Source organism: Grammomys surdaster, unplaced genomic scaffold (assembly GCF_004785775.1).
Source record: "Grammomys surdaster isolate TR1022 unplaced genomic scaffold, NIH_TR_1.0 206, whole genome shotgun sequence".
Taxonomy (NCBI): Eukaryota; Metazoa; Chordata; class Mammalia; order Rodentia; family Muridae; genus Grammomys; species Grammomys surdaster.
This window is the reverse complement of record NW_021604651.1, coordinates 5,148,447-5,173,152: the sequence shown is the minus strand read 5'-3', so window position 1 is coordinate 5,173,152 and position 24,706 is coordinate 5,148,447. Positions and strand designations below refer to the sequence as shown.

At 46.0% G+C, this 24,706-nt stretch overlaps 1 protein-coding gene across 1 annotated transcript in view; it reads right to left on the bottom strand.

Annotated features, from left to right (window-relative positions):
* Anxa2 (annexin A2) overlaps nucleotides 1–21,906 on the bottom strand; it is a 39,125-nt gene extending 17,219 nt beyond the window's left edge. The window contains exons 1-3 of the mRNA XM_028771393.1: nucleotides 21,832–21,906; nucleotides 11,556–11,615; nucleotides 7,243–7,342 (exon numbers count right to left, since the gene is read on the bottom strand). Of these exons, the coding sequence (XP_028627226.1) occupies nucleotides 7,243–7,342; nucleotides 11,556–11,603 (148 nt within the window). The 5' untranslated portion in view covers nucleotides 11,604–11,615; nucleotides 21,832–21,906. The remainder of the gene's footprint in view (nucleotides 1–7,242; nucleotides 7,343–11,555; nucleotides 11,616–21,831) is intronic.
* Nucleotides 21,907–24,706: the final 2,800 nt, after the last annotated feature.

Genomic DNA, 24,706 nt, shown 5'->3' with positions numbered 1-24,706 from the left:
GAGCAATGACTGCTCTTCCAGAGGTCCTGAGGTCAATTCTCAGCAACCACACTGGTGACTCACAATCATCTGCTGTGCCCTCTTCTGGTGTGTCTGAAGACAACTACAGTGTGCTCATAAAATAAATAAATAATTCTTTAAAAATAAAAATAATTCTTTAAAAAAAAAGAAAAACAAACAACAACAAAAAATATGTACCCGTGTATAAGGTTGAATCTAGAAGCAGATTTATCAAAGGGTGCACAGTGTCATGCTGATAACAGTCACTGCAGAGAAACTGAACGGAGACTGTCTACAAGTGGGCAGCCTCAGACTCCGAACCCTCTAAACCCTCATCTGCATCAGTGCCGTGTCACAGGTCGTCACCTGCATGTTTCAAGTTTAACTCAAGAAGCCCAGCGTCCTCTGGGCTTGTGTGCCAGCTCAAGGCATGTAAGGCATAGCCTATGCCAAAACACCAGACTATCCATTGGTGATTTTATCTCTTTTTAAAAGATTTATTTATTTATCATGTATACATCATTCTGCCTGCATGTATGCCCACAATCCAGAAGAGGACACCATATCTCATTATAGATGGTTATGAGCCACCATGTAGTTGCTGGGAATTGAACTCAGGACCTCTGGAAGAGCAAACAATACTCTTAACCTCGGAACCATCTCTCCAGCCCCAGTAATATTATCTTTAGACCACCTTGTCCCAGTGGGTGAAGCAGTTTGTTCCCGTGGAAAACTATCCAGCATAGGTTGAAACTGCAGGGATCAAGTCACCATTTGACTAAATACAGATGAAGGAGGTGAGGCAAATACTCAGCCATCCAATAAGGTGGGCTCTGTAGTCAATACTGATGGCCAGGTCTTCAAGGTTGAACTCCAGAAGCTTAGAGGATAAGGCTCTGCATACGTGAATTGGGTTCTTTTTAACTTCCCACCTCCCACCATTTAAGGAAAGACTGGCTAGGTAAAAGGGTCTGGGATCTAAAGAAACTGTGGACCAGATGAAAGCTTCCAGATCGCCTGCAGTTGCTTCTACAGGGGTGTTGAACAGCTCAGCGCGGGTACTCCGAACCAAGCTTGGGTCCTCTGCGAGGGCAGCAAGCAGTCTCACCTGCTGGGCCCCACTCAGGGGAGCTTTGTGAAAACTTATCAAACAGACTCAAACTTTACAGAAGTTGGAGCTGCCTAAGTCTGGCAAAGACCCAAAATGTAATAACGAATGGGTACAGGGTGGAGGTTAAGCATGTTTTCCTTGGATGAAGATGGTTAGCTAATCTAATCACCTGCATATTTTCAATATTCCAATAGAAGACACGGGAAATGTCTGTCATTGTTCTAAGTATTGTCAACCTGAGGAATGATTGACAGCTGAGCTCCAACAGTGACTTTGGAGTGGGGGGCTGGGTCTTCTCAGCTGCCCACCATATTTTACAAACATTAAAAAGTTTCAAGTATTGAATCCAAACCCACAAAACCCGCCCCTGCTTTCCTCCTCTCTTCGGGTAGAAATCCTTAGCCTGCTCTGGACTCCGGCATTCCATGGAAAATGCGTGTCTCCACTGTCCATGGCAAGGAACCAAGAACCATTTGGAACAGGATGCTGACTCACAACACCGGAGACTTGCTGACTGCACAGAGAGTGGATTTTTGTCTATTTGATGAGGGCTCAAGAGGCCTCGGGGCGGGAGCTGTCTGGTTGGAAAGGAAAGGAAAATTGCCTTATCTAGTTGGGGGCGGGAGGATAGGACTGCAGCTCGGGTTGCTGGATGTCTTGATATCTTTGGCTGAGAAGAAATCATCTGTCTTCACAATAGGGTCTGAAGTATGCCAGAGAGGGCCAGGCCAGGGAACCAGGGTCACTGTGGTAGTCATTATTACCAACTTGACAGGACCTAAAAGCACCTAAGAGACAAACTTCTAGGCATGACTGAGGTGGGAAAACCCACCGTAAGTGTGGGCAGCACCATCCCTGTGGGTTGGGGTCCTGGACTACATAAAATGGAGAAAGTGAGGTGAGCACTGGTACTCATCTCTCTGCTCTGTGCCTGTGCTGCAATGTGGCTGGGCTTTCACTCGCACTGTCATGCCTTCGCCACCATGATGTGCTATACTCTCCGACTGTGAGCCAAAAGAAACCCTCTTTCTCTTACATTGCTTTTCTTTTGTTCAGCATTTTGACCCAGGGATGAGAAAGTACCGAATACAGGAAGTCTCTGCATAAGCAGATAGGCGATATTCTGGAAGGTACCTGAGACTCAGGCCTGTATGACCTTGGGGCATGCTGCTTCTCTCCCTGCACCTGACTTCCCAGATATAAAACAGGAACCATCATAAGATTTATTTTGCTAGGACACAAAAAAGACTGACTGAATGATAGGAGGTAGGTCCCTCTCTTAGCTTCTCAGCCCCAGACCCAGCCTTTGCCTGAATTCAACTATTGGCCTATGAAAAGACAGGGCAGAGAGAAGACCAGGCCATGTTTGCTAATAGCTTTCATAAGATTAACAGTGCAGTTTCAAGGTAAACTATGGAAGCTCCCTGAGAGCTGAGAGAGAAATTGTATACACAGGGTAGGAGCTGAGGAGCACCAGGCCTCTGACAGGTGTGGTACAGTTGAGGGACAGAGACCCAGTTCAAAGACAGTCTAGCTCAGCTAAGTACCCAAGAAGGCATTTTAGCCCAGAGATCAAACTTCTATTCCCATTCTGTTCTGACGTCATGCCGGCTGAGTGTCTCCTTTGTCATTGGCATGGGATGCGTTAGTAATCTGGAAACCCAGGCTTGGGGATACAGCTCAGTAGGTAGAATGTCTAGCATGCAAGAAGTCCTGAGTTTAGAATCTAGCATCACATAAACTGGGTGTCATGGTGCGTCCCGGTAATCCTAGCACTTGGGAGGTGGAAGCCAGAGGATTGGAAACTTAAAGTCATCCATGGCTACACAGCAAGCTCTGCAATACAAGGACCTTGACTTAAAAAACAACAAACAAACAAAAAAGAAGCCCTTCCAATTCTCAGAGAATAATCTGGTATGTTTCTAAAATTCCATGTAGAACCAGTAGGAAAACACAAAGAAGTAAATCCAGTTATAAACGGAGTAAGGCGTGTGCAACGTGGGCCCCTTTCTATGCTCTAGCAATCCAGCTGCCTCAGGGAACAGGAAAGGAAAAGCCTGAACAGCTGCAACAGAAACCTGCAGGCTCACCCTTCACTCAGCCCACCATGCAGATGCCAGTTCTGGTTTCTTCCACTGTTCATGGGTGCAACTGGTTTTTGGATCTCCTCGGTAGAGAGAAGAAAGGGCTGAGGAGAGGTAGCCAATGAAGCCAGCAATGAAAGGGACCCAGGCACTCCCTCCCCTGTGTTTTACAGCCACCTGATTCCTACACAGCTATGCAGGCAATGCTCTTAGGCAGGAAAGCTGTGCTCAGGAGCTAAAGCAGCTGTAAAGGGCACAACAGGGCTTGACTCTGAAAACAGCTGTCAAATGACAGCTGGTTTGCAGTAACCCTGAACCCCAAGAGAGAGGCCTCTGCAAAGGAAAGAGTGGGCAGTTTCCCTTCTAGCCAAACAACATGGCTCTGGGCCAGTGAGTTACAAAGGACTTCTTCATGGAGTGTGCCCCACAGCACGGATTTCTTTTCTCCCCACCCCAACCTTACAAGACAGAGGCTCTGCTCCCCAGTCAGTAGCCTCCTGACTCTCCCAAGAGAGTTTACTCCCTGAATTGCTGCACCCAACTGCTTCCATTCACCTGCAGGTGTGAGAAAGAAACCCAAATGACTTGTCCTGGCTCACTTACCCGCTGCATAGGAGGCTGGTCTCACACCCTTGCAGCCTTGCTGGGAATCTTAGGTGGTTCTATTTTAAAATGTAAGAGAAAAGAAGTGCAGAAACTCACTTCTATAGTTGGGAGGCTCGCCCTTCCGGAGAACACAAACACTGCTCAAATCAAAACTGGCAATAATAGAGCAACTCCCAGCCCTCCTCTCTGCAGCCGCCAAAGCTGCTCAGATTCACTGGCACCAGTGCTAACTCCAGGGCTGTGCTGTTGCTAATTACCATCTATTTCATGGAGTTGAGATTCATCCTTTTCTAATTTAGCTGACTTTCCTTTCTAGCTATTTGGACCCATATGGTAAACCATCCCCAGCTGTGTTGAACACTCCATGGTATATATTTAACCCAAGGCCATTCTAGACCAAGAGACTCCTACAGATCAAGTCTCAGAAACCTCTTGTTAATTAAGCAATATTACTACCTTTGCATGACTTAACTCAGCTTCTAACTAGACATAAATTAACATAAGGTATTGCATGGTCCACCTCGGGCCAGAGAGTAAACACAAAGCAACCATGCACTGGGCTTAGGTGATGCAAGAAGATACATTCACTATTCCTCCGAAAACAAAACTGGCTCACAAGAGTGAGCTAAATTCAGCTGGTGAAAGTGGAACAAAGCTCACAAGGACTATTCACTTTTCTGGCAACACCCAGACTCTGTAATGAACCTTTGTGTTCCCTGTCCCAGAAGTGCATCTGTGCTTCCTCTGTGCTCTGACACCTGTACAACTTTTGAATACTATGCGGGATTTTTATCTCCTCACACAATCTCATGGTCCTGGGCATTTATAAAAGGTTGACAAATAAAACCACATAAGAAGAGACAGATCTAGAGGTTAGTAAGTATTAACAGTGTGACAAGAGCGAGAATGAAGGCATGAAGTGGAAACCTGGGAGACACGGAGGTGATCGGCCCTACACAGCTGTAGACATAGGGAGTCGTGGGGAGATGGGGAAGATGAGCAAAAGCTTGGGCTAGCCTGAGCCACACTGCAAAACCATGCCAGGGGGGTGGGGAAGGAGGATATTGGAGTAGAGCTATGCTTGTCAACTGTTATAGATTCAGGGATAAAAAAAAGTCACAAGCCCTTGGAGTAGCAAAGGCAGAGGGAGCATCTGCTTAGCAGCAGTCTTCAACCTTACTGATGCTGTGACCCCTTAACACAGTTTCTCATGTTGTGGTGACCCCCAGCCAATAAAATCATCTCATTGCTACGTCAAAACTGTAATTTGGTACTGTTATGAATCCTAATGTAAATATCTGATACACAGGATGTCTGATGTGACCCCTGTGAGAGTCGTGACATACAGGTTGAGAACCACTGGCTGAGAGGCCAGTATGGAATAGAAGAGGTTAGAAGAGGAAGCAACACGGATGTTCTGTTTAAAGACAGCCACCATAATGCCCAAAGGTGAGCTCTCATGGGCGCTAGGGAAAGGCGTGGAGAGGATTACCAGGTAGAGCCAGGTCTCTCTCTGTGTAGGAGAGGAGTTACCAGGCAGAGCCAGGTCTCTGTGTACTCTGCCCCTCCTGGTAACTGCCCTGGAGTCAAGCTTCCTCCCACATTAAGTCCTTAGGCTTCACGGCAATCATCCAGTCTCAGACAATGGGCTCCCAGCCTCTCCCCTCTGGCTCTGACTAGCCTGCAAGAGCCCAGCTCATCTCCTCTGCCTCCAATGCCAGGTCACAGGGAACAGCCAGCCATCCTTCAGCCCTTGGTTTGTGTTTCTATGGACACTCAAGGTTTACCTCTGTTTCCTTTGATGTCAAGATAAAGCCTGATCTGAGGTAAAGGTGCTCGGGAGTGTCTCAATCACTCAAGATTCCTGTCAGCTCATTACCTAAGTGGTGCTACTCATCTGAAATATCTGGGGCATTCATTTGTAAAAAGAATGATTTATTTATTTTATGTATGTAAGTACGTTGTAGCTATCACAGACACACCAGAAGAGGGCATTGGATCCCTTTACAGATAGATGTGAGTCACCATTCGGTTGCTGGGAATTGAACTCAGGGCCTCTGGAAGAGCAGTACTGATTGCCATCTCTCCAGCCCCCAGGGAAATGTTTTTAATGAACTTGCCCTGACTGAAGTAAGGCAATACATAACCATCACGGACAATTTGGCAAACACAAAAACAGAATATATATTGAAAGCACAAGAATCAATAATTCATAATTTCATAATTCAATTACCAATCTCTTTGATTTTTCTCCCTTTTTGAGTAAAAAATTGTAACTGTCATAATAACACACATTACAATCTATTTTATTGTCATTTTTCGGTAGAACTGACAAGTTTAAGGTGAATAAATGTTAAAATGAGCATATTAAATTGCCAATATTGATAAATATCTGTAAAATACATGTAAAATAATACATGTTAAATCTTTTATTGTAAAAAGCAACAGTCTTAAGAAAACTGTTACTAAAACCACTAGGCACAAAAAGTAAGCACCATCATAGAGACTAAATGATGGGGTTTGGGCGGGATGAAGGGACGAAGACACAGATGCCCCTGTTAGTGCTGGACCACAACTGTGGTGGATGTCTGCTGGCAGCGGGATCAGGCTGCACCCTGGTTTTCATGCCTGGAAAAATGCTCTAAGTCAAGACAAAGGAGTGAATCCGATCCTCACAGCTGGGTGCTGGGTCACACTCCAACTCCAAGTATGAACCAAGGCCAATAGACAGGAAGCATGCTAACTAGCTAGCCCTCCGTCGTGACATCTGTAAATTGGGAATGACACAACATGACATCTGAAAGCAGTCTGAGGGTCAGCTAAGCAGGAAGCTTCACGAACGGCTCAATGCAGTATCTGCTCCTGGTGAGCACTTAGTAAGTATTGGTAAAGACGGCCAAGATGATGATGGTGATGGGTGATGTCAGCCACTCCTACCCACACAGGAATGTGGGGGCCACGGCTCAGCCCGCAGGACTTTCTTGGCTTGGAGGACTACAGTGTTTTTCTGCTGATTCGGGGAGGGCCAGAAGTATTTTTATTAACGTGTGAGTTTCAGCTGTGACCAGAGTTCATCTGTGCAGTTTTCACATTCCAGTAGGCTAAGAGCTTTCTCATGCAGGGATAAAAGGCACCCTTTGTGCTAAGCTTGTAAAAGACACCATCTTTGTCAAATGACTTAACTATTAACTTGCAGGGTATTTTCTGCAAAGGCATGCGGAGAAACCACAGAATCTAGGCGTGCCCAACAGTGAAAGAGGAATTGTTTTAAGAAGTAGATCATATGTAGGGTGTGTGTGTGTATGTTTGTGTACTCGCACACACACAGTGTGGTGACTGAAAAGAGCATCCAATACGTTCCCAGATGATTGTGACTTGGCTACATTATGAGTTCAAGGCCACCCTGATAAGGAGAAAGCCTTGACAAGCTGCATGGCCTACCTTTGGTCTTGATTGCTGTCTCAATGTTCACAGCATCCCTCTCGGCATCAAAGTTGGTGTAGGGTTTGACTGACCCATAAGCACTTGGGGGTGTAGAATGCTGAGATGAGAACACAAATACAATCAAATAACACCCTGCACACCTTCCCATTAAGAGAACACTTCTGAAACCCAACTCTGCATTCCCGTTCCTCTTCATGATTCTAACCTCTTTCATGCTAAGTAAACAAATGTCAACAGGCTATCACACGCCAGCTTTCTTTTGTAAAATATGTATAAGAATATATAAGAAGGTTCATTCTGATACTTCAAATGCAGCTCAATAGCTGGAATGCTTGCACAGCATAACTAAGCCCTGGCTTCTGTCTCCCAGCACCACATACACTAGGCTTGGTAGCACACCTATGATCCCAACACTCCAGAGGTAGAGATAGGAGGGTGAGAAGTTCAAAGGCATCCTATGCTACATTATGAGTTTGAGGCCAGCTTGGGCTACATGAGGCTATATCCAAAAGAAGAAGATGGGGAGGAGGAGGAGGAGAAGGAAGAAGAGGAGGAGAAGGAAGAAGAGGAGGAGGAGGAGGAGGAGGAGGAGGAGGAAGGGGAGGAGGAAGGGGAGGAGGAGGAGGAAGAGGAAGAGGAGATGAAAGAGAAAAAAAGAAGAAGAAAGTGTACTACAAGAGTTGTTTCTACAAGAGTTTCTATAAGAGTTGTCCTTCAAAGGCTCCACTAGTTGAGAACATGCTGTGCCTCTACTCTGCATTTTATTCATAGAGGGAGATTTAAAGCCGAGGGCACCAAGCTGGAGATCTGGGATGAGTATGTTTAAGTTTCTGAAGAGAAAGAAAGTGGTCTAGCAAGAATTTGAACTAAGTCCAAGCTCTGGAAATGCCTGAAAGATGAGTGTGCACTGCCAAGCGTTCACTACTGGCCTGTGCTGTCCAGATTCCCACTCTTTAAATAATGAACAAGGGGCTGGGGATGTGGGTCAGTTAGTAGGGTGTGTGTCCCAACTGCATGAAACCTTGAGTTTGACCCCCAGCAGTGTATGGGCAGGGATGGTAGTCCCAGCTCTGGGGGGGGGAAGCAGATAAATTACAAGTTCCAAGTTATTCTTGGCTCCGTGGCAAGTTTCAGGTTAGCCTGTGATACATGAGGCCCTGACCCCAAACCCACAGACAAGAATGAGCAGTGCTCATCCTCATGTTCTCTGAGCTATTCAAGGGAAGAGACTTCCTCCAGCACTGTGCTGTGAGTACCCACCTTGGTACCACATCTTCCCAACTGTGATAAGTTCCTCTTCCTCTCCGTTCCATCTCCTCAGTGCTCCCTGCCTACTGCCCTAGTACATTTTCTTTATTGTCTTATAAATAGTCCTTCCTTTTTGGAAGCCTGAACCAACTACTTTCCTGGGCTGACAGATGGGAATCTCTGCCCACTCCCCAAGCTAATGGCCTACTTCTCTATCCATTCCTTCTTCTACTCATTTAACATCCCTCCTCCTTTGAAATGTTCCCCCTCTTGGATAATTTGCCCCAAAATGAAGAGCAAACAATGAGTTTGTGTGATGCCACTTTGGTTGGTGGGTGGTCCTGAACCACCCACCATTGATGAATCCCCTATACAGTGGCTCTTCTTCATTCTGCAGTGCCCTGTCACAGCCTCCCTGGTACGCACAGCGAGTGATGGTGTCACATGATGATAATGCTGAACCTCAGAGCAGCTCCTGTAAACAGTCAGCTGACTGTGGGGATGTCGAGGATCTCTGAGCCAGCCCAGCACCCACACCATTGGGTTCTTAGTAACAAATGAGACATGGAAGCAGCTGAGACACACTCCCAAGCGTCCCTCAGGATAAGCTAGAACTCTTAAGTTCAGAGTCAGACACCTGTTAATTAGGGCCAAATGGTAAATCTGGTTCATATTTATAGTTGTGAAACAATGCAAATGAGTTAGTAAAGTTGGCCCTTGCCTAATTCTACCACTTCCGGGCATGCCCAACCTCATAACATAACATTACTATCTACAATGTTCATTGTCTCAGAATTTTAGCAGAACCGTTACAGCTGGCAAGAATCTGGAGTGATGGCACCTAGACTTTGTAGGAGTCTTTTGCTGGTGATTGTTGTCTGAGATTTTATGGAGTTAATCTTTTGAAGGATTCTCAGAGTCTTTGAGGCATGCCTGGCAAACAGGAAGTCTCCATATGGCTAAGGATGCTTAGGTGAGAGGTCTTTCAAGACAGCCCCCAGATCAGATAAGTTTTGGTATTTAGAAATTGACTTGCTAAAGGTGCCCTTTTGTGTAACAATAAAAAGAGCTTCCTGGAAGCTGTCAGTGCTCCTTCCTTGAGAGGCTGATCCCCTGCTTCCAAGAGGCCTAAATCCATTCTGTATTGGCTCTCTTTTCTTGAATCGATCAGCTGATCAATTGCCCCAGGTTACCCAGAACACCAACAGTTCATGCTCAGAAATGAGGTAATTGACTTAGAAGAATAATGTCTCCTAGTAGTTTAAGTACGTTTCCAATTTTGTGGTGGGTCCCCTCCATAGTAATTCTGGGCATGTGGCCTATCAGGTTGTAGGCTGGACACCAGTGGTTCAGGCAGGGGAACACTCTGGGAAGATGATGACATGATGCAGCATACACGAAAGACATTTCAAGCAAAGTGCTTTCTGCAAATTGTTAAGGGGGCACCAGTAACTTATTGAAAGGGCAGGCAGCTGGCCATGCACCATGCCACACTTGGTTTCACTGATCAGATGACATGAGTGGGAGAAAGGTGAGTGTGGGTATGCATGAGTGGGAGAAAGGTGAGTGTGGGTACGTAGTAGCTCTAGAAACGTAAAGAAATGGATTACCAAATGTCTAGAAAACTCACTTGTCTGAAATTAAGTGATTAGGTAAAAGTGATCTTTCCTTCCCTTAAAATATTGAGCAGTGTGGGACATTTTCTGCTTTAGCTGCTTTAGTCCCATCTCTCCACACAGGGAAACACTCCTAGGGCACAGTAACTTCAAGAGATGACTGAAAAGCTCTCTCACAAAACTTTTTTAAAAAGGGTTTCATGTAGTCCAGGCCAGCCTCAAACTTGATAGATAGCCAAGGGTGACTTAGAAGTTTTAACCCTCCTGCCTCCATGTCCCAAAGCTGAGATTATAGATGGGCACTACCATGCCTGATTTATGGAGTGCTACTGGATGGAGCCTACGGCTTCACACAAGCTAAGCTAGGCATGCACCCTACCAACCTGCCATAGCCACAGCTGCCTCTCATGAAACTTGATACCAAGAACAATCTCATTATCAAAGGCATTAGATAAACTCCATTGGAGAAATAAATTTCATAACGGCAAGACTTGTCTAGGCCCTCACAGCAGGCCATGTTCCAAGAAGAGGAAAGATTTAAATGAGGGAACAACAGAGACTTTAATATTCCATACAGTCGGTGTTGGATCAGGCCCCGTTCATTTGCACATTACGGGAGCAAGTGCCACAGACAACACAGAGGGTCTTGTACACATGACCCAAGTCGTCACCCGTGTGTGGCTCTTTAAAAGATAAATTTTAATTCTGAGCTCCCTGATAGACAAAAGAAAAACAAGATCAAACAACAAAGCTCTTTGATTAATCACATAATTCCATTCTTTTAAAAATATACATTCTGGTTTATTTTGGAGAAAAGATTTCCCAAGTGCTAGATTAAAAACCAAAAGGCCAAGGCTTCTGAGGCCCAACTCTAACTGACGAACTATTGTAGTTGATGGTGGCTTTGAGAGAGAATTGCTTTTCTTTAGAGATGTGGCCATGGTAGGTTCCGTAGTCCAGTAGAAGAAGACCCGTGCACAGATGGGCAGCACTGACTGCACTCAGTTGATTAATAATAACGGTGACAACAATAATAAGAATCCATTTGCCTAGAAGAATATTGCAGATATTCTAAGAAAAAGACATGAGACTTGTTTTTTGACATGATCGAAGCTTATGATAAATAAAACCTCAAGGGTTGACATTAAAAACTTACACGTCATCAAAGCAAATGCAGTAAGTCCAACAAAGCCCAGTTCCAGTTATTTCCTTGCAAAGATGCTGTCCAAGTTTCATTCGATGCCAAAAAAGGTTTTAGCACCATGACATTTATTTCAAATAAAACTGCTAGGAACAGTTAAAGCAATGAGGAACCCAGGCACTGGGAGACACCTAATAATGCCTGAATTATGGCCCCATTTCCTTTGTGTATACAGCAAGATTGTAACACAGTTCAACAGATGTCCAATTTGCAAAATCACACAAAGTGAGAGATTAGATACTTACATCACCCTCCAAGCTGAGCTTGCACAGGATTTCGTGGACAGTAGACATTTTGAAAAAAAGCTGGAAAAAAAAAACACAAAGTCTTTATAAAAAAAAAAAAGCCTTCTTTTCCCTGAAGCACAGCAATTCATCACACTAATGTCTTCTTGGACCACTGCATCTGAGGCTGTTAAAGCAAGTATTTTTTTCAAGCAGGCAATTCTCTATCTTACCATTGAGAAAATTAAAGCTTAGAGACAGTGCCTTCGGTTGGGGATGGATTACTAAGCGGGTCTGTCTCTTGCTCTGGTTAAACAGGACCTGGCAAATTCTCGTCCCTGAATGCAAAATCTAAGTTTCCTGTGGTGAACACTTGTTCAAATAGAGAACATGTTCTTCCATCAAAAGTGATAAGCATATCAAAACTGTCATGACTTGTTGTCACTCACAAATGACTTCACATTGTAAGTAAGGCAAGAACTCAGATCAACAGTGGCTCCATGTTGCGCCGATCCTAAACAGAACTTATTAGTATTAGCCCCACAAGCACTTCTTCCAGTGATATTCAGAAGAGTCAGGGGCTAGGCCATGGGTTCACCCATAATACGCTCACCTAATAAGCACAAGACGTTGGTTTGATCCTCAGAACCCATATGAAAAAAGTCTGAGAATCTCCAAGCACTGGAGATGGTTGAATCTCTGGGGCTCCATGGCCAGCCAGCCCAAACTAATTGGCAAGGCTCAAGCCAATGAGAGCTCTTGCCTCAAAAAGCAAGGTGGGTACCGTCTGAGGAGAAATGCCTCCACACAAGTGCATCCAGGCATACACATATGCACATGCATGTATACACACGGAAAGAGGTTATTAAATTGTTCTTAAAACACAAATAGCCCAACTTTCTGATATGAACACATCTCATTGAGGGCTGATCTTACATTTAAGATTTAGAGCAATTGCAACATCATCGTCATTCACTGAATACATTTGATCAGTCAGGACTGCCAAACTGATAAAAGGCCTTTCCCTATTTGTGGAGGACGTTCTTGGGATGGGATAGCCCCACATGCCCAGCCCCCACCACCAAGATTGATTACTACTGAGACAAGACAGGTTGTTCTGCATAATCATCCCCCAAAAGAAACAGCCACCTCCCCCAAACACTTGCAAACAGTGTTTGCACCAGCAGCTTCCTTGGCACTTTGTGGGAATTAAGTTTTCTATTCTGTTCAGGGAACTTGCTTTGCCTAAATGTTTTCTTAAAACTGCTTTGAAGACAATATATGACCTAGCATTTGCCAGCTTACAGGGGCGTTCTGAACCAAACTAATTCTAGGCTGTGTGAGGTAGGAGGTTGGGGAGAGAAGAATCACCTTTATTTGTGGTCAAGATGTACTTTTTATAAGATGCTTGTGCTCATTCTCATCTATCTATCTATCTATCTATCTATCTATCTATCTATCTATCATCTATCTATCATCTATCTATTTATCTATCATCTATCTATCTCCCTTTACTCCCTCCCTCCCTCCCTCTCCTCACCCTCTCTCTCCCTCCCTCTGTCTTCCTCCCTCTGAAGCCTTTTAAACCTGACAAAAAAAAAAAAAAAGCTCATCAAAGACCTTCAAATTACCTTCACTTCCTCAGCTTCCTCACTTGCTGTACTGGTAAACTGTGGTGTATCCAAAACATGGAATATTACCTGGTGCTAAAAAGTTTTCAGTCTCTGAAGACACAGACGAACTTTAAATGGACATTACAGAGTGATGGGAACTGATCTGAAAAGTTGCACATGGCTGATTCCAGTTACAGGGCATTCTAGAAGAGGCAGCTCTATGGAGACAGTGAGATGATGTATGGTTGTCAAGGTCAGGGAAGAGACTTAGTTGGAGCATAGTTGTGTGTGTGTGTGTGTGTGTGTGTGTGTGTGTGTGTGTGTGATGGGGGTGTGCACACATATTTGTCAATGGCATGCATGTGAAGGGCAGGTACCTACAGAGACCAGAAGAGGTTGTTGTCTTCCCTGGGGCTGGAGTTCAGGTGACTGTAATCCACTGATGTCAATGCTGGGAACTGAACTCAGATCCTCAGCAAGAAAAACAAGAGCCCTTAACCTATAAGCTCTCTCCAGCCACTTCACCTCTACTGCTGCTGCTACTACTGCTACTGCTGCTGCTATTGCTGCTGCTACTGCTGCTACTATTAATGTTTTTACCTATGTGTGTGCACAGGTGCATGCCATGCCACATAAGTAGAGGTTAGAGGACAACTTGTGGTTGGTTCTATCCCTCCATCATGTGGGTTGCAAGTAAGCACTGGACTCAGGTCCAATCTCGGCCCAAAAGCCTTTTCCTGAACCTATAAAGACAAATTAACATCTTCCTTAGCAGACTACTCCTTGCATAAATAAGGCTCCTCCCCCAGCTCTGCCATCCAGGCGATTTCAGCCACACAGCACAGCAAATTTTTTTATTGAATTGTTCTTCCAAGCTGTCTGCCCAGCTCTGAGTGCTGCTTCTCAGATGGCTGCCCACATGGAGCCCTCCCCCTCCCAAGTGGAGTGCAGATCAAAGACAACCTGACATACTACTTTACACTCTCCCTTCCTGTTAATTCTTCTCCCACAGCCCCAACACCTTGAGAGGACAAGTTAGGGGGACTTTTGGAAGCCCCACCAATCTTGCTCTCAGTGCCAACAATATAATCGTCTTGTCTTTCATCAAGTCACTCCTCCCTGCTGCTACCAACTCAATCTCCCCACCTGATCTTGTCAGATAGTTAGAAATCAAGGCCAGGGCTTCCTCTAACCCCAGCGGGGCACAGCCTTCTGAGGTCAGCATCAGGAGCCTCCCTCTAGCCATTCCCCTGAAAGAGATTTAGTACTCAAAAAGTGTTGCTTGCCTTGGCTTTGTCTGTAGCTAATTGGTTTGGTTTCTCTCTGGCTCCTGTCATACCCACCCCTGCCCCCTCCCCTTTACAATGGGGTGTCATGGAGCTGGAGAGTTGCTCAGTGGATGAAGAGTCAATGGCACAGATGTAAGGACCAGAGTTCAGATCCACCTAAAAGTCCGGTGGATATGACAATCCACCTGTGATCCCAGTGTTCCAGAGGCAAAGACAGGAGATCTCTAAAGTAAGATGGTTCACTAGTCCAGCTAAATGAGAGAGCCCTTTTGTGCTGAGATTTGAAGTTTGGTCCTCATTGTGTAGCAAGCACTCTTATGATTAGCCATCTCTCCAGCCCCCAGACATGACCTTAAGAGGAGTTTTTAATATGTCATATTTATATCACAACCATTCTGCACCAAAAAATCCAAAAATATCATAATAACCCCAAAGTCACAGAGACTGACAAGCAGCATGTAAAGTGCCTATACCCATAAATATTTCCTATCTCATGCAAGTTTAATGGCAACCCTATTTTAGCTTAGAAATAAAATACAGACTTTGCTCCTTCCCTAGGCTGTGCAGTTTCTCTGAAGAGGGAAGTTGCTAGAAGAAAGTGGGCTTTGCTTCTCACTATGATTGTTCAAACTTTAGTTTGATTATTGAGAATTGGTCAGTGTGTTGCAACTCCCGAGGTCATTGAGGGCTTTGCAGAGCTAGCAAAGTCTCTAGACCCCGGTAATGGTCAGGTCACCCACAAATGCAAGATAAACACGCACTGACATCGCAGTGGGAGATGAAGAATTCTCAACCTCAGCTTCTTACCTGTCATGGAAAATGTTCACTGTTGAACTTGAGTAGATTTACGTTTGCCATGGAAAGACAACTCTGGATATTTCTGTGAGGGATTTCTTAGTGTAGGGTCATTAGAATGGGAAGACCCATCTTAAATGGGAGTGGTACTATGTCATGAGCCTCTGTCATAGATTACATACAAAACAAACAAACAAAAACGCCCAAGACAGTATCCTGAGAATCAGCATTCATGTCTCTCTGCTTTTGGCTTGTGTGTGCAATGTGACCTGCTGCCTCCTCAAGCCCTTGCCTCTGAGCCTTCCCAGCTGTTATAGTGTATCCACTCCAACTGTAAGCTGAAATAAGCCCCTCCCCTTTCAATGTGCTTGTAGTTAGTTAGGTATTTGGTTTCAGGAACCAGAAAAGTAAGGAATAAACTACTTGTATGGGAGACACTTAAGAGACTAGCCATGGTCCACAGAGGAGCAGGGACCTTTGAGACCTCTACCTTTGTCCTTAAGACCCCAATGACTCCTCAATGGAGCTTTAAAATCACAAAGATCTAGGAAGTATAAGGCCTAATGTATATAAGTATAAGGCCTCTATGTGTAGGCTGAGAGGGATGAGTCACTAGCTAGAGGAACACAGCATCACCGGGGCTGGTGTAGGCACTGAGAAGGAATACATAGCTCAGGAGATATAAATATATCAGGAAAACAAGGGGACAGGCGTGTTAGGAAGCTACGCCCATGTGGTGACCGCAAACCCAAGGACCTGAATGAATGGTGCAAAGTTTGGCTAACAGAATGGTGGAAGGTGGGAGGGCCAATGTGACAAGACTCAGTACCAATTATTATTTACCCATTCACCAAAACACGAGATTCAAAGAGATCTACAGAAGCCAGGTGTGAAGACCCACGCCTGTGACTCAGCTCTTAGCAAGTGGAGCTGGGAGGAGGACAAGTTCATCCTTGGCTATATACTGAGTCTGAGGCTAACCTGAGCTACATGAGACCCTGTCTTAAAGGGGAAAACAAAAGTCCACATTCCACATGAGAAGACTCTTCCTGAAAGAACTCCTAGGCCTCCAAAATGTAAAACTCAGAGACCCTTAGTTACAGACACAGCCGCTCTCCCTTCTGGCAGTCTGCTCCCCAGAACTGTATCTCTCTTCCCAGCACCCCATCCTCACCCAGCTGACCAACTAGTCTCAACCTGCATACCAGAAAGAGCTATCTGTGAGCCATCTGTTAATGAGAACGCTAAGCTAAGCAGGCTGGGACTTGGCTATGCTATGAAAAGGGCCCTTTCTCAGGCAGGTGTTTTTGTTTAAGAAAATAAACCAGCCAAGTCCTAGCACACTGAAAGCTACACACCCCTCCAGCCAATCTGAAGTGGCTCTGCCCAACCCCCACTGGTGGGAAAATAGACCTGCCTCAGCTCCTCCCTAAATGAAGGGAACAGAGTGTCTCCTGTGGCCTTGAAAATATTAATAAATGAGACTTAACCTGATGGCTCAAGGCTCTCAGGGGGCAAAGTTTGGCAGTAGCACAATCTGTAGAGCTGGTACAAGGTCAGTCAGTCAGTCATTTGCATGTAACAGACAATCTGCCTTACAAATAATTTATAGGTTTGTCTTTAAAAAAAATAACTAATATCTAGATCTTATTACATTTTATTGTTTTGTTCCAAAAACCGTAGTTACAACAATGACCAAAAAGTACAAATGAAGTTCTTTTTAACCTTCTCCTGCAAAAGGAAAGCCAAACAGACATTTTAAAAAAGCTGAGAGAAAGAATCTCACAGGCAACGCTGGAAACAGTAAAAATAAGATCCACTGAGTTTAAAAATGCTAGTTCCAGGAAGCCCAGATATTAATTTGCAAATTGAATAAATAAATAAGCCAAGAGCTTGACAGGGCTGGTTTGTAGAGAATCCAACCTGGCAGTTTCAGAGACACACCCACTTGGAGAGTAGTTAAAAAGTCTGTTGTTGGGTTACCCCAAAACATATGCCTAGCAACCACCACGAGGAATCAATCAGGGAATGGAATGACCTCAAACCAGGATTTTAAAGTCAAAATGGGTGAGGATGGGAATGTGGAGGGCTGGGTTTCCCCACCACAGCCCTTACTGTAGGTCCTGGACACCGAAGTGTACAAACCACAGTGGGATTTTAAACAAATCAAAAAAAAAAAAAAAACGCATGAATGCTAGGAGAGGGAGTTCCCACTGTACCCCACCCTTCACCCCACTAAATCATCTCTGGTTAACAGAACCTTCTTGAAGGCACATACTTTCCCCCTTAGTTTTATGGTTCTGATTAATGCTTGAGTCACAGGGCCAAGTTAAGCCCCAGGACTCCTGGAATTCTGCCCGTAGCCTTGATCAGACTCAGAAGAGCTACAGCGCTTGCCATCCCTCTGGCTGTCTGATCTGAATCAATATTTGTTTGCTAGCTATGCATACTGCCATGTTGCCTTGGAGCTGATAGAGTTGGAGTGAGTGGAAAGAGACCATCCAGGAAGAAACATGTTCAGGCTTGGAAACGAAGCCCAAGCATCTATAACTCAGTCTCAGTGTCTTGTGGCCCACACATTAGGCTTCCAACAGAGCTCAGCTGCCAGAGAAGTTCAAGACAATCCACCACACCCCAAACCTCGCCCGCTCTCTTTAAGCCTGTGGTTTCTTCTCTCCCTCCTCCTTCTCCCCTTCTGTCTTTAGACAAGGCCTCTTCCATAGCACAAGCTGGCCTCAAACTCACTATGTAGCTGAGGATGATCCTGAACTTCCTGCCTCCCAATTTAACGTGGTGCTGGGGATGGAACCTAGGGCTTGTGCCCGTCAGGCAAGTACACTACCCACTCAGCAACACTATCAGTCTTTCAATGCAGTCTCTGTACAGGTACACACATGCACACACACGCATGTCCCCTCCACATACAGCAGACTAGGTTACTAACTCTCCTCAGCATGCCCACTAGGGGCACTCCATCTTGATCAGTGGGCATTAAGTGAGACTTAAGCCATAGATAATCGTAACGATGTCACCTTGCCCAGATCTCCTGCCAGAGTTGAGTGTGTGGAGGACACCCTTCCACACTGTTCCAACATGGGGCTTGTGACTTACTCTTTTCTCCTGTCTCAGAGGTCTGACGGTTCACACACTGGGTCTTCCTGTTTTAAGTCTACTTTCTCATTTCCAAACTAGTCTCCTTTTTCAATTTCCTTTCTCTATCTAGGACTGCATGTTTAAAATCCAGGCCCAATTCTACCCATTCAGACTCAGGAGCCCCCATTCCCAGCCTTTGAACGTCTTCATGCAGCCTGGCAGCTCATCTCAGGGCAGCCTCTTCCCATTTGCAGTAAGTGACTTGTACCGACCCCCATCTCCACAGTATCCGGATGAGATGGTCCTAGCTCTACCTCAGGACAGCATTCACAGGAGCAGGCAGAGAGCCAGACCACAACGAGGTCGCAGAAGGGAGGTGGGAGATCCACGTGGCCTTGTGACTCCTCCAAGCTGTGAGTGTCCTTTGGGTGTGGCCAGGAGACAAAGAGCACACACAAACGGTTCCACGTCATTCCTGTGGTCAGAGTGTCCACATCAAGTCTGGGACTAGAACTAGACTGCTCCAGTGCTGCAGATGGGTACCCTAAGAAGATCTGAGCTCAGATCACTTAAAAACTTCAGTGTGTACCCTAATGGGGACATCTGGAGATCATATCAGTGGACCAACCCAGAATCACAAGTCCCCTCAACAACATGGATGGACACTGCCTCTGGTAACAAAGGTAAAACATGCCAGACTGTGAATGGGTGGAAATAATTTCTGTCAAGGTCTGGAATTTCCTCTCTCGAGGCCCACAGCTAGAGAAGGGTGTGGCCTGGGGAATTATTTGTAGAAGCAAAAAACGAGAACAGCCAACTTCTACTCAAGTCTCACAGTTGATTCTGAAGAACAGCTTAAACCCAGGGACTTGATACATTTCTTTGGGATAAGCTCAGCTCTAAGTCCAGTTCTATTAAACAACGGATAGAAATCCAGAAGGGATACCTAGCTAGGTTTGGGAATGAATATTAATTTGATGAAACAATAAAATGTCAAATCAAATTGCTATCTGCCCAATCAATTTATTTATCTTTTCTCTTCTTCCCCCAAATAGGTTCAAAATCTAAAAAATAAGGATGTGTGAGTGTGTTTGTATGTGTGCACGTGCACATTGTGTGCATACTCATGTGTATGTGTGTCTAGTCCACTGCTATATTCTCAGGACCATTAACTGTGATTAGGACACAGTGGATACCTACAAGATAGCTTGTAAAACAAATGGATGTTTAAAGTGGCCCGTAGTGCCTGCTACTCCTTCTGTAACACATCTGCCCGTGTTCACTTGATGAAGCAGGTTCCCCTATTAGCCAAGAGTTAGAGCAAAAATTCCCGTAAATGCTCACACATATTAATCTAGGCCCAAAGGTGCAGGGAGAAACCACAGCCCTCAGAAATCAATAGCAATTTAGAAGAGTGCCTGCCTTGCCAGGAAAACTACTTAAATCAGAAATTAGCCAGGAAGCCAATGACCAAGACTGCCTGCCTAAAGCCAATCAATAGGGTATTTTAACAGCTCAAAGACACAGGATGTGAAACACTGAGGCACCAGTCCAAGTGCTCTGTCAAAGCCTCAAGCGCTGCCTGGCTAGTTAGTCAAACTTCCTGAACCTCTACCACACCAAACAGGAAATCCTCAACAGAGAGATGCACCTAGTGAGTTACCCCTGCTGCAGCAGAGGCGACAGGGTGCTTCTGGAGAAACCCTTGGACTTAAGGTCAGCTGTGTACTTTGGAGAGCGGAAGAGGACAGAGCTCTGCTCTGGTCTCCTCTGTCATCTCCAAGTTCCCTGACACAGATCCACAGACTTCGGCTGAGTGCTTCACACTCTAAGAAGAGTAGGAAGTGGGTGGGACTGCAAGTCTCCAAAGCCAACCTAACAGTCAAGGGACATAGGCTGCAAGACGGTGGAAGGAACACAGGAAAGAGAAACGGGAGAAAGGTTTCCAATTGACATGATTTGTTCAGGACTATCTTTAAAACTAAGGGGGAAAAACTGAGCCCCACATCAGTAATTTATTCTTCCTACCCACAGATCACCCCTCACCCTCGCAGTTTAGGCAGCACTCAGATACAATGCAAATTAATTTTTTTCCAGTGCTAGCTTGGGATTCCAAACACCTTCTATAGCTTTGTTGGGGTGGGGCAGGGGAGTGGCTTCCCAGGCCAAGGTGCAGACCCACCTAATTACACTCCTGAATGTTTCAGGCCAAGGACCTCGGGTTCCAAGAGTTTATGGTTGCTCTTAAGGGCTGGCGCTGAATATGGCATACTACTACACACATGAATAGCTCTTTCCAGTTCTGGGAATGAAGTTCGACCTGCTGGTACTCTACCAATACGTTTGATCGTGGACGTCAGCTCTTGGTTTTTTGTTTTGTTTTTTTGTTGGTTGGATTTTTTTTAAGACATGGATCTCACTTACTATGTAGCTCAGGCCGGGTTCAAAAGAGGTCTTGCTGCCTCAGTCTTCTGAGTGTTGAGATTACCGCTATGTCTCAAGTAACAGTTCTTTTGTTGGCTTTGTTTTGTTTTTTACATTTGTATGACACTGTTTTCAGTCTGCTTTACTTAGCTATTTTTGAATGAACTTGTTTTCGGAAACCTTCAGTAACTCGGTGTGAGTGGCGCTACGAACAATAAGAGTTCGAACAACAAGAGTTCGGAAACCACTTTCAAAGATAAAGAAACTTCTCGAACCACAGCGCTCCGCGCCAGCCTTGGAACCTACCGCCCAGGAACCACGCCCTTTTCTATAGACCCTATCAACTGACTCATGGTGGCATCAGCCGCAGTCAAGGCAACGGTCCCTACAACCACTCGGGGACACTTCCTTCTGCACGCTTTCTAAAGCGAGCCGCAAACTCCCCAGGAGGAATGAAGTCTGAGGTCGCTGACCTAGCAGACAATCTAGAATTCATGACAAAGACTGAGCTGAGATTGTTTTATGGGTAAAGAAGGACAAGATTTGAGCTTCTGAGTGCCCTCCCCGCCCCGGCCTCCTCCTAGGAACCCCGCTCAGACTTCACAAATGCACGTCTCTCAGTTGCAAGGAAATTCACCTAAAATTGCAGAAGTCACGGTCCAGAGTGAGAGAACGCAGTGCGGAAGGCGGAGGGGGGGGGGAAGTCCACAGACTTCTCACTGCTGGGCCGGAGGCTCCCCAGCGGCCACACCCAGTTCCCCTACTGGCATCTAGCTCGTCTGGAACGCCGTCCCCCTCGGCTCCCCGCCCCACACAGGGTCTCCCCGCATCCGAGGAAACCTCAAAGGGAAGTCTGCCTCCCCAACACACCTCCTGAGCCCTGAACCCTCAGGAGAGTGGCATGCAAAAAGCACTGTCACCCGCGGGACACTTTGCAACTCTGTTGCAGAGCCCGCAGATCACCCGGTGGGGTGAGTCACTCTCCGTGCCCCCCGGGGTCCCCATCGCCGGAGCCTGCCCGCTCCCCTTTCAGCACCGCAACCCCGAGGCCATAGCGGGCGACCGGGCCGCTCCCCCGCTTACCTGGGCCAAGCACCTATCTCCGTGAGTCGCCCCAGAAGCCGAGCAGCCCGGCTGGACTGGGTGGGGCTTTTATACCCGCCCCATCCTCCCTGAGCGAGGCCGCCCCGCCTCCCCTCCCTTTGCTGGCCTGTTCCCACCCTGCTGGGTGGCTCACCCAACTTGGAACGCCGCCCAAGCCCAGTCCTGCCCTACTTGACAGCTCCACCACTTCCTCGGGCCCCACAAGCATCCACCCATCCCCCTGCCCCAATCCTCTTACTCCTAGGGTACTGGCTCTGGCTGGCTCTGGGTTATTAAGATTTCAGCTGCCTGGCTTGCCCACTTCTTTTGCTTTTAGGCTTCTAGGCAGCGAGGTAATGGAGGGTAGAATTGTTTCAAGGCGCATATATTAGGATTCCTCTGAGCTGGGCTGTTGGCACCCGGCTCCCCATGACTGCAAACATATTAGCTTAACCTCTGGTCACCAGCTGGAGGAGCATGGGGAGGGCTGTTCGCTTGGTTCTGCCTTACAGTCTACTCTGCCTTGTAAACTAAAACAGGGAGGCCTCCAACCAGTTAGGGAGACCTAGAGTTGAGGCCAGAAGGTGCCTCCTTCCCCCAGACCGCAGTGTCAGTGCTCCACACAACCCAGGTTCTACTGCCTTCACTAATTGTAGGCTATTGAGGGGTTTTGGCCTCCTCGTTCCTTGACCAACTGTTTCTCTGGGTTGTATTGTTTCTTTTCTAGCCTGCTTTTCCAGGGGAGTTAGGGGAACAACGCAGTAGTGGAGTGTGTTTGTGGGTGACTGCTCACACCGAGTTAAACTTTCAGCTAGCAGGAGAGCTGGGAATACCTTTCATACCAGTTTTTTGTTTGTTTGTTTGTGTTTTGTTTTTGTTTTTTGAGATAGGGCTTCTCTGTATGGACCTGGTTATCTGGAGGCTAGTCTGGTCTCAAACTCAGAGGGAGATCTGACTTCCTCTGTCTCACCAGTGCTGGAATTAAAAGTGTGCACCAGCACCAGTGCCTGGCCACACTAGGTCTAAACTCCCTCCTTGCAGAGTCCACTCTCTCTTTTCTCCAGGCTCTAATGTGTTGTTTTTTTTTTTCCCATCCAGTTGGGTATGCTTGTGGTTCATGTGTATCACACATGGCCTGGAAGGAGCTGTCAGCCTCTAGGTAGGATGCTGTTCCTCCAGAACACCCACCTTGGCCCACCTTGTTATTTGAGACAAGGTATCTCTTCAGCCTGGAGCTCACTAATTAGGCAAGTTTGATTGGCCAATAGCTGAACTGGGAACAGAACTCGGGTTCTTAAGCTGCAAGATCTTGGGCCACAGGATCTTCTCCAGATAAGCTACCTTCCTAGCCCTGGTCCTGTCTGACTTCAACATCTGTTTATACTTTTCACTGCCGTCTCAATTCATTCCTAGGAACCAAAGAATGACAGTTAGGGGAAGAGATACTAGGTACAGAGCCCACTGTCACATAGACAATTAGCTGTGAAGTTGGCCCCAGCAGAGTGACAAATAGAAAACAACATATCCCTTTTGATATAATGTCTGATTTACATTCATAGTTCTCCAATGGGGGCAGCTTTAAAGACAGAAACCTTGTTTTTCTGACTCCTGGGTGTGAACACCTTGGAACATAAGACACAGGCACACACTACCAGCAAGCTGCAGCCTGCCTCCCTGGGTTGTTTCTCCACCCAGCCCCACAGGCCCCAGACTCCTGCTTGTGTGTGTGAGGGTGGAAATATTTCCAGTAGCGGAAATAGCATTTAAGTGACATCATGTGAAACATAAAAAAGCCACCAACCATCCAAAAGAATTTTTGACTTATTGTGGACATCTGCAAAGCCAAATGTATAGAGAGCTGTGTGGCCAGGCTTCTTTTACACCCTGCTAAATATGAGGTCTTTCTTCTTGTCCTATCTTCTTAGCATCCCACATTCCATCAGGAAATCTCACTGGTTCTGTCTGCAAGTTCATCTAAAGCCAATCTGAGGGGACTCTCACTTGATACACAGTTGGGATAGTTTGGAAATCAAATTAACTAATGCTAGCAACAACTATATTACACTGACTAGATAATTTATAAAAATCCACAAAAAGGTCAGATGGGTGGGGGTGGGGGATAGGAGGAGGTAAAGTGCCTGCTTTGGAAAGCAGAAAGATCAGAGTTCCATCTCCAGAATCTATATTAAAAGCTGGCTGTGTTAGCTGAGTTAGCCCAGATTTAGGGCTTTGACCTGGCCCACCCCAACATCTACCTCTTTTAGGGCTTCTCCTGCAGGTCCAAAGCTTCAGGAACCCCAAGTGAGACACAGGGTGACCACAGGATATCTGAGAGGAGTCCTGGTTAAGAGCCAGAGGCCTCGAGCCAGACCAGTGACTCACTGAAATAATGCTCTTAGGCCAAAAGGGTATGTGACACACCATGACACACTGCAGTTTCCATGGTGAGATTTTTCTTTTAAGTTTATTTTTTATTTTTATTTTTTGTTTTCTTTTGTGTAGGAGGTCACAAGGGTGGAGGACAGGTACAAAGGGACAAGGAGATGAGAGGGGTTGGGGTACATGATATGAAATTCAGTAAGAATCAATAAAAAGTTAAAAAAAAAATAGCTGACTGTCGGTGGCGTGTCCTCACAATCCCAGCATCAGGGGTTGGGGTTGGAGGGTCTGCGAGGCCCTCTGGCCTGACAGCCTCCCCTACTTGGCCAGCTGCTGGCCACTGAGTGATCTCAAAAGAGTGCCTGAGGAACTGTAACAGAGGCTGTTCTCTCGTCTCTATGCATACATCTACAGGTACTCATATACACGCACACACACTCATACACACACACATATACACACTCATTCACATATATACTCATATATACATACTCAC